Genomic DNA, 9,824 nt, shown 5'->3' on the forward strand with positions numbered 1-9,824 from the left:
AAAACCTCAGTCACTTCACGCTCAGTGTATCTCAAACTTAAGTTATCAACAATACCTCATAAATATCTAACCACTGCTCGTGGATCCACTATCACAAACTTGAAACCTCAGAATCATTTCCTTTAGTATCCATATTCAGCAACTACTAAGCCCTACTCTACCCTTTCTCGATATCTGCCAAATCCCACTCTAGCTCAGGTTTATTTTACCACATGCTTTGATGACCTCAATAGATTTCCTGCCATCTCCAATGATTCCAGATACCTACCCAAATACCTTCACTATACTCCATCCCGCAAACTAACCACTTTACTTCCCTGTCCAAAAAAGTTTACTGTCCCCTAAATCCATCTCTTGATTCCAGAATAAAATTCAAATATTTTCAAATGTTTCTTATGGGGGGGGGGGAAGCTAGCCTCTACCCAGCATCTACTAAAAATCCCATTTGAGGGGCGCCTGAGTGGCTCAGTTGGTTAAGCGACTGCCTTCGGCTCAGGTCATGATCCTGGAGTCCCGGGATCGAGTCCCGCATCGGGCTCCCTACTCGGCAGGGAGTCTGCTTCTCCCTCTGACCCTCCTCCCTCTCATGCTCTCTGTCTCTCATTCTCTCTCTCTCAAATAAATAAATAAAAAATCTTTAAAAAAAAAAAATCCCATTTGAGGAAGAGGACAGCATGTGACAATTTCTTGCCATATTTCAACTTACAATCAGTAGAGGAAGTAACTAGGAGAACTGCTGCTCTGACTTGGATCAGCAGAAATAATGGGAATTTGACAGGGAGCAGTCATGCTATGTTAAGAGTTTAAGATCAACAATAAGGGCGAGGCTCTATAGTCTATCATTCAGAGAGGCAAAAATCTCAGAATTCATATGGCTCTGAAAGTCAAAATGGCTTAAAAGAGTCTGGAGGCTAGAGGGACTTGGAGGTTCCTGACTATGCAACTGCAAACACAACTGATGAGAACAAAAAGCTGGTTAGTGTAAGGGGTTGGCTAGTGTCCCATCAAAATCCATGTCTACCTGCAAAGTCAGAATGTCCTCTTATTTAGAGGAAGGATGTTTGCAGATCTAATCTAAGATAAGGTCATACTAGATTAGGGTGGGTGTCCTTCTAAGAAGAGGAGAGGACACATAGAGACACCCAGAGAGAAGAAGGCCATGTGAAGACAGAGGCAGAGACTACAGTGTTGCAGTTTCAAGTCTAGGAACATTGAAGATTAGTCGGAGCAACCAGAAGTTAGGAAGAGGCAAGAAAGGATCTTCCCCTAGAGCCTTCAGAAAGAGCTTGATCCCGCCAACACCTTCATTTCAGACTAAATGTATATGCAAAAACCAGAGTTGCAAAATATGTGAAACACAAAACTTCTAGAACTGAAAGCAGAAATGGACAAATTCACAATTCTGGTTGGGAATTTCAACACCCTTCTCACAGGAATTGACAGAATTAGACAGAAAATTAGCAAAGATCTAGAGGAACTCAACACCACCATTAATGAAAACAAAAGCTAACTGACATTTTTAGAATACCCCACCCAACAACAGCAGACTATGTTCAAGTGCCATGGAATACTTATTAAGATAAACAACATCCTGGGTCATAAAACAAACCTCAGTCAATTTACAAGGATTGGAATCATAGAGTGTGTTCTTCTACCACCATGGAATCAAATTAGAAACCAGTAATAGAATGGTAACAGGAAAATCTCTTCCCAGTATTTACTGGGAAGCTAAACAACACACTTTTAAATAACCCATGGGTCAAATAAGAATTCTCAAGGAAAATTTAAAAATATAGTGAAGTGAAAAAAATGAAAATACTACTTATCAAAATGCCAAAGCAGTGTTCAGAGGGAAATTTATAGTACTAAATGCATATGTTAGAAAATAAGAAAAGTTTCAAACCAAGACTCTAAAGCTACTATGTCATGAAACCTAGAAAAAGAACCTCCCCTACCCCCCCCAAAAAAGGGCAAGAAGGAAGAAAATAATAAAAGGGCAGAAATTAATGAAAATGAAAACAAAGAGTTCAATGAAACAAAGAGCTCATTCTTTGACAATATCAATAAAATTAACAAACTTGTAGCAAGACTGAAAAGAAAAAAAGAGGAAAGGCACTAATTACCATGTTGATAGCATGTACCCCTCATATATAGTGTGATAAAAAGGGTACTTCACATCTGGGATATTCTTCCTAAAAACCCAGAACTCCAGTCTAACCATGAAAAAAATAGCAAACCCAAATCAAGGGGAAATTCTATAAAATGTCTGACCAGGACTACTCAAAACTGTCAAAGTCATGAGGAAATACTGAGGAAGAAAGAAATGAAGAAAACTGAGAAACTGCCCAGATCAGAGAAGCCTAAGGATTCATGATGACTAAATAATAAGTGGTTTTCTGGGTGAGAGCAGAAAAATCAGTTAAATCTTAAAAAGTCTAGAGTTTAATTGAACTTATCATACTAATGATGATTTGAGATGTTAACAATAGGGGAAACTGGCTGTGGGGTGGATGAGAACTCTACTGTTGCAACTTTTCTATAAATCTAAAACTATTCAAAAATTAAAAATTGACTTAAAAATTAAGTAACTGAATAAGTTATTATTTTCAGGGTACAGAGATAAAGTAAAAGATGAGCTCATAAACAGAGGCTGATACTTTCATGTTAATAAAGATGCAGAGAATAAGAACTCCTAATTCCTACTTTGTCTCTGGTCTTCCATTTCAAGAATTTTAGCTCGTCGGGGCGCCTGAGTGGCTCAGTCGGTAAAGCAACAGATTCTTGATACCGACTCAGGTCATGATCTCAGGGTGGTGAGATTAAGTCCTGAGTCAGGCTCCTGAGCTGGGTGTGGAACCTGCTTAAGATTCTCTCTCTCCCTCTCCCTCACTGCCCCTCCCCCAACACACACATGCACTCTCAATCTAAAAATTAAAAAAAATTTAATTAAAAAAAAGAATTTAGCTTGCAAAAAATAGAAAAAAACAAAAATTTTCTACACTAAATATGTATTACTTTTTAACATTAAAAAATTAATGAAAATAGGTTTAAGAAAAAATGTACATTGGTAAGGGGAAGAGTAGAAGACAGGATAAATTAAGAAATTCCAGGGGGCGCCTGGGTGGCTCAGTCATTAAGTGGCTGCCTTCGGCTTAGGTCATGATCTCAGGGTCCTGGGATTGAGCCCCGCATTGGGCTCTCTGCTCCATGGGAAGCTTGCTTCTCCCACTCCCCCTGCTTGTGTTCCCTCTCTCGCTGTCTCTCTGTCAAATAAATAAATAAAATCTTAAAAAAAAATCCAAGAATGTATCTAACTGCTCTACATAAATTTATATTTTTTGGAAAAGTAATGCCTGGGTTAGTGGGAAATTTTGCAAATGAGTTCAATGAACTACAGAGGATGTTCTCTGAGAAATCATGGGAAATGTCACAGCCAAAATACTAGCAATAGGTAAATGTTCCAATTTTCAAAAAGGAAAACAATGTAATTCAGTAAGGCAAACTAAAGAGCTTGAGGTCTATTTAGTACAAGGTTTTAGTCAGCAACAGACATCAGGGTAGGTACATTTAACATTCTACACATTAAAACAATCATCTCAGACATATTTGACTTCAGAATATTTGGCAGACAGAGTGTATTTTATTTCAGCAAAGCGCATGACAAGCTGCCTCATGGAAATTCTAGGGACAAGATGAAGAAATATTTCAGACAATAAAAATCGAAAAATATTCCAAATGTACACTTCTAGGCATTTTCAGTCCTATCCTGTTTAACATTTTTATAATTGACTAAGATAAAGATGTGGAAACAACATTCATCAAACAGACTGGTGATATAAGTCATAAAGCAATAACACAAATAACAGAATCTGGATTCAAAAAGATACCGAAAGACTGAGCCTAACAAGATGAAATGTAACAGTGAAAACAGGCCTTCATTTGGGCTACAACTCAAATGTGCAAATATGGAATGGCTTACTGGAAAAAAGAGACTTTGGGATATTTAAATGACAGCCAGCTCAGTATGAATCAATTACAAACAAAGAACCTGGCATGATTACTAAAAACACAATGGAATCTAATGAGAGGGGCCATAATACTGCTGTATTCTAGTGGCCCTACAACACCCAGAGTATAGACAAACTGAAAACTGCTAAGAATAACCAGGGTCAAATATAAAACAGAATTAGTTTATTGGGGGAGGGGAGCAGATTTGGCCTGAGGAAAAAAGTTTCATAGGTTATAAGACAGTCGTCTTCAAATATCTGAACTGATCTCCCATGTAAGGAATATCAGACTTATTCTAAATGGAACCAGGGCTAAAAAGCAGAATTTAAGGAATATGAATTTAATTTCAGTGTAACAGTGAGGGTAATTCAAAGGCAACAAGAGCTGCATTGAGAGCTGAGGCTTCCCCCTCGGAGGCCGGAGGAGAGACTGGCAGGAATGTGGTAGAGGGGAATAAAGCATCACATGGCTGCTGTAGACTAGGGGACATATAGAGTATCTTCCAACTCTGTGATTTTAAGATGCTACTTCCTCTATGCCAAACCTCTGGCTCCAGTCCAAGTAGTTTTCCCACCATTCCTGGAACGAGCCTTACTTATACGTGCACTTTCCCTTATCCACAATTTCAGGCCATTCTCTCACTCAGGCAAAGGTCTTTCTAAACCTTATTCACCCATCAAAAATAAACCTAAATACTGTCCTTACTAAAGATCTCTAGGCCTACCCTCCTCTGATCTCTCTCACCTCTGGATTATGGAATACTTCTGGGACCATCTGTTTGACAATTATTTACATACCACCCTCAGACACTGCTTCTGTCTTCAACTGTTATTTAACCTTTTATTAATAATTTCTCTCCTCAGTTAAATTAAAAGCTCCTTAAAGCCACACCGAAACTTATACTCTGTATCCCCTACACTTTGAAGGACACACAGTAGATACTCAAAAATATCTCTGGTGTTCAATATTGGAAACATTTTTGTTAGAACAACTGTTTTATAAAAAGGTATGTTTTCATAGGTAAAGGTAAAATTCACTATTCAAATCTGAATAGTAACTAATATACATTGACTTCCAGTTCAGCTATAGAACTACCAGAATAAGATACTGCCACCCACTGATAACATATTCTAACCAAAGGATTTTTTTTTTAATGGTCAGTAAAGCTCAGAAAAGCTCAAATTTTCAACCTAAACAAAGAGCTTGGTAAAGCTGCCTTAGAGCAAAGAAAGATTAACAGAACCAAACTAGAGAGTGAAAAATGTCAAGCAGAAATGAGGGTATTTTAGGGAAAAAGTCCTATTTATTTCTTTAAATGTAAAAGGTATTGATGTGTGATATTGATTCATGTACCTTGAAACACAAATTAAGAAACAGTAAATTTGTCATATAGAGCCCAGAACATGTGCTCACTCCCTAAACACCAACTAAAAGTCCCAAAGTAAAAGGAGAATTCCTTATCAGATTAGATATTTTAATAAAGATCAGGAAATACTCACCGAAGATTCAGGATCAGATAATTCATCCAATAATTTCCTTGCATCCACCACGGCTTGATAGAGTCTCAAATTTTTGCCGTCAGAAGCAACAAAGCAAGCACTTGCAGAATTGCAGTATGTGCCTGAAAGAGTAAAGGCTTTGCATTATAATATGTAGTTTATTTTAATTTGGGGCTGAAGTATGAGAAACCTATTCACACTTTTCTTTTTAGGCACAACCATGGTCCAGAATCATAATTAAACAGATAAAATTAATGGATATAAAATTATTAACAAAAGAATTCAATAGAAAATATGTTACGAGAGGGGAAAAAATTAAAAACAAACTTCTGAAAATTCTAAACGTATGTCTGATGTCTACATTCTCAATACTTACTAAAAATCCTAACAATGACAAATATAAACCATTTTGTGTATTAAAAAAGTTTAAAAGCTTTTATTAATTTCAGAATTAAAATAAACACTTACCAAGACAATAGCTGGGAATAAGAGTTGGAAGCCAAGCAACATTAGAGAAGGCTGACGTATGTAAAGAGTTAATTCGAGCCAATTCAGATACTCCTCCAGTGTAGGACAGAGGTCCTATTGGGTCTACACGCCACAGAATAAGTTCACTATATATTGCATTCGGGTCATGAAATGTACGTGTTGCTGCATTTCTAAGAGGTTGTTTCGAGGAACCTTTTATATGTCTTACAGGATCCATCAATCTACTTACTTTATTGTCTGAGTCCCACTGACAGTCTAATTCAGGAGTCAACAGAGCGTTGTGATGAGAGGATGTTAGTAACAATGGTAAAACTGAATGACATGCCAGGTCATTGAGGTGAAATCGATGACCACAGTATCTAAATTTGTGAGATACAGTCAGAACAGTCGTAAAGGCAGACTTATCTGCAAAAGTGACTGCCCACTGATTTAAAGAGCCATCTATGTGTTTGGAGACCATCATTACTGTAGGAGCTAAAATGTTCACGTTTGTAGTGTGTGATCGGGAGTACAGCTGTGATCCGTGAGGACTGCCTACAGCCATCATCTCTTGGTGGAACCGAGTGTGGGGAGAATCTTTCGTAGCATTGATGCAGGCATACATCATGATATTTTTACTAAGAGAGCTCGCATCACCAGATGGAAATGCAACAGGAATCCGAGAAGAAAAAGAAACCTGAAAAACACGGTATGAATTCAATGTAAGTAGTTTTCCTCCTCTCAAAAAGTCTTCCAAAAACACTTCCATTTTCAAAATGTCAAATCTCAGTTTCCTAGGAAAACTATCATTTTCAAACTCTTTTCGGTCTAATTCCTTTCCTCTATTTATGTAATATCGTATCTCTATTTGTGGCCTGAGAGAAGCCTGAAAATCAAAGAAAAGTTTCAAGTGCCTTACTTGTACAGCTAAATGACCACACCACAAATAGAAATAGAAATGAAGTTCAGAATGATAATAAATAAAGGTAGCTAGATTTACTTAATAAAACTGGGGGGGGCACTCTGAGTCACATTTTTAGGGTAGTTTCCTTAAGTTTATTCAAAATATTGTGAATTCCCAGGAAAAAAGCCAACGCACATGTATTCAAATATTCAGTACCACATTTCAAAGCCAAATTCATTTTACTTTGAATTAACCAGATTTATAAAATTTGTGGTCATTGGTCCCCCTTTGGTAACAAGAATAAGTATTCTCTTCTCAGTTGCTTCTCAAAAACAAACTCTTATGAGTATTTCTGAAAACATGGTAAATCTGAATAGCATCTTTTCTTTTTTAAGAAATGTAATAATTGCTTCATCAGTAAAATATACCTGGACTTGTCTAAATATTCCAGGATTATATTCATCCAAATACTTTACATGCCATACTAGAAAGGTACCATCTACAGGGTGAATAGTAAAAAGCATGTCAGGATTCTTATTCCATTCGGTTAGCAGCATTTCAATCTTCCGATCAAGCAGGACTGTGGGCAGTGGCATTGGTATACTAGGTCGTGAAAAGGTTCTGGGACTTCCCTCTCTTTCTCCATCTTCATGTTCCGATGATCCTGTACCTGCCTCAGATTCTCTATCCAGGGATAACTCTGAATCAGAAAATAAATTTATCAGTACTGAACTATCAATAGAATACTATCTTAAGAAATTATAAATCCCTTTTCCAATTTATGGCCAGGGGGAGGGAGGGAAGGAGAAAAAACAAAGAAGAAAATCATTTTCTGGTCTGAACTGAAAATTACTATTATTTCTTAATTTTAAAGAAATCAGAATTTCATTCACGTTATCATTATCATTAGCAAAATTTGCTCCCCAAAAAAGGACATGGCTTCCAAAGTAATATATTACTCAAAGCAATATGTATAACAAAGCATACAGAGCTAGATGGTAGATGGTCCATAGCAGATAGTCAGTAAATGACTGGAAAAGTAAGAAGAAGAGCAGGAAGGAAGGATTGTAAACTAAAAGTGGCATCACAAAAAGCTGCTGACTTGCCAAAAAGAAAAATCTGAACATGGAATACTAACCATGGTCTAGTTTCATATGCAAACCCCTCTCTTTTTCCTCCTGTGAATGTTCCTCATCTTCTCTATCTCCTTCGTCACTTTCATGATCTATCTGCTTCTCAGAAAGTTTTCGTAATTGCTGCATAAATATTTCAGTAGATGAAGTAAAATGAAACTCTTTGTTGTTTAACCAATGAACCACAAAGCCCCCATTTCCATCATCAATGTTAAATACAGTGCCAACCAAGACATTTGGAATATCTGTGGGGAAAAAAAGGTAAAATTTCAATATGAATTTTTCATGTCTTTATTTTTTGTCTTTAAAAGGATTACCAAGTGCTTTATAAAGACTAACTCTATACTTACACAGAAAAGGTCAACATAACTCTAGCAGGATTTGTACAAACTTTAATTGAATTTAATGGAAAAGTAAATATTAACAATTAATGGCACAGACTTAAATTATTAATGGAATTAAATTACTAATTTAAAAAACCAAATATACCAAATGCATGAACCTGTATTAAATCCTGGTTTGGGGGTGGAGGTACAGAAAAATAAAACAGAAAGCAGTTATAAAAGACATCTAAGGTAATTGGAGAAATGTAAGTTCAAATATGAACTGGATATTAGAGATTATGGAATCACTTCTAATTTTCTTAGGTATAATAATGATATTGTGATCATGTGAGAGAATTTCCTTATTCTTAGCAGATACTTTCTGATATAAGTGTGATGTGCCATGACATATGTAACTTACTTCAAAAGATTAAGAAAGAACTTCACTCACACATGCCCACCCCCCGCCACACACACAGAGGTATATACAGAGAGAATAAAGCAACTGTGACAAAATGTTAGCAGTTGTTCAAAGTAAAAGACATGAGTGTTCACTGTAGTATTGTTCCAACCTTTCTAAATGTTTGAAACTAAAAAGCTGGGAGAAAATAATGCCAAAGAAGAACATGGGAAGACAAGCAAACTTCTAAGTGTATTAACAGGCTTCCTCCATTTGGGGTAACTGAAATTCACAATATAGATTAGTTCGTGTAAAATAGTAAAGCTAAAAAAATTAATCTCCTAATCCGAATTTATATTACAAATAATCCATTCAACAGAAAGCAAAAATGAAAACAAAACAAAAAACCATTGTTCTCTGCAAAAAGATATGAAAGTCTAAAGATAAAATGCACAGGATATTCTGGTGGTGTTCTATTAATATATATCAGTGTTAAATAAAGTTCCAAGTTATTCTTTTTTTCTAATTCCTGGATGACAGTCTTGGTTTTTGAATAAAAATGAAACAAATCATATAAAATAGGATTTGTAAATTAGGAATACTATAAAACAATACATCCCCTATTCTTGCTAAAAATGTTTCACCTAAACCTTATCGTCAACAGGGGCACCTGGGTGGCTCAGATGGTTAAGCGTCTGCCTTCAGCTCAGGTCATGATCCCAGGGTCCTGGGATTGAGCCCCACATCTGGCTCCTGGCTGGGCAGGGAGCCTGCTTCTCCCTCTCCCTCTGCCACTCCCCCTGTTCATGCTCTCTCTCTCTCTGTATCTCTGTGTCTCAAATGAATAAATAAATAAAAATCTTAAAAAAAAAAAACCTTATCATGAACAAATATTCAGATTGCAAGATGCTCTAAAAGATAACTGAGAGTTCTTTGAAACTTTTTTTTTATTATGTTATGTTAATCACCATACATTACATCATTAGTTTTTAATGTAGTGTTCCATGATTCATTGTTTGCATATAACACCCAGTGCTCCATTCAGTACATGCCCTCTTTAATACCCATCACCAAGCTAACTCATCCTCC

The 9,824-nt window shown here is 36.4% G+C and overlaps 1 protein-coding gene across 7 annotated transcripts in view; it reads right to left on the bottom strand.

The window, feature by feature from the left end:
* Positions 1–9,824, bottom strand: part of DMXL2 (Dmx like 2) — a 140,242-nt gene that overhangs the window by 64,764 nt on the left and 65,654 nt on the right. For all 7 annotated transcript variants that reach the window (XM_081831077.1, XM_081831078.1, XM_081831076.1 and 4 more), the window contains exons 10-13: positions 8,018–8,257; positions 7,308–7,579; positions 5,976–6,672; positions 5,508–5,629 (exon numbers count right to left, since the gene is read on the bottom strand). In XM_081831077.1, the coding sequence (XP_081687203.1) occupies positions 5,508–5,629; positions 5,976–6,672; positions 7,308–7,579; positions 8,018–8,257 (1,331 nt within the window). The remainder of the gene's footprint in view (positions 1–5,507; positions 5,630–5,975; positions 6,673–7,307; positions 7,580–8,017; positions 8,258–9,824) is intronic.

This window comes from Leptonychotes weddellii, chromosome 9 (genome assembly GCF_054177405.1).
Source record: "Leptonychotes weddellii isolate Sample4059 chromosome 9, ASM5417740v2, whole genome shotgun sequence".
Lineage (NCBI taxonomy): Eukaryota > Metazoa > Chordata > Mammalia > Carnivora > Phocidae > Leptonychotes > Leptonychotes weddellii.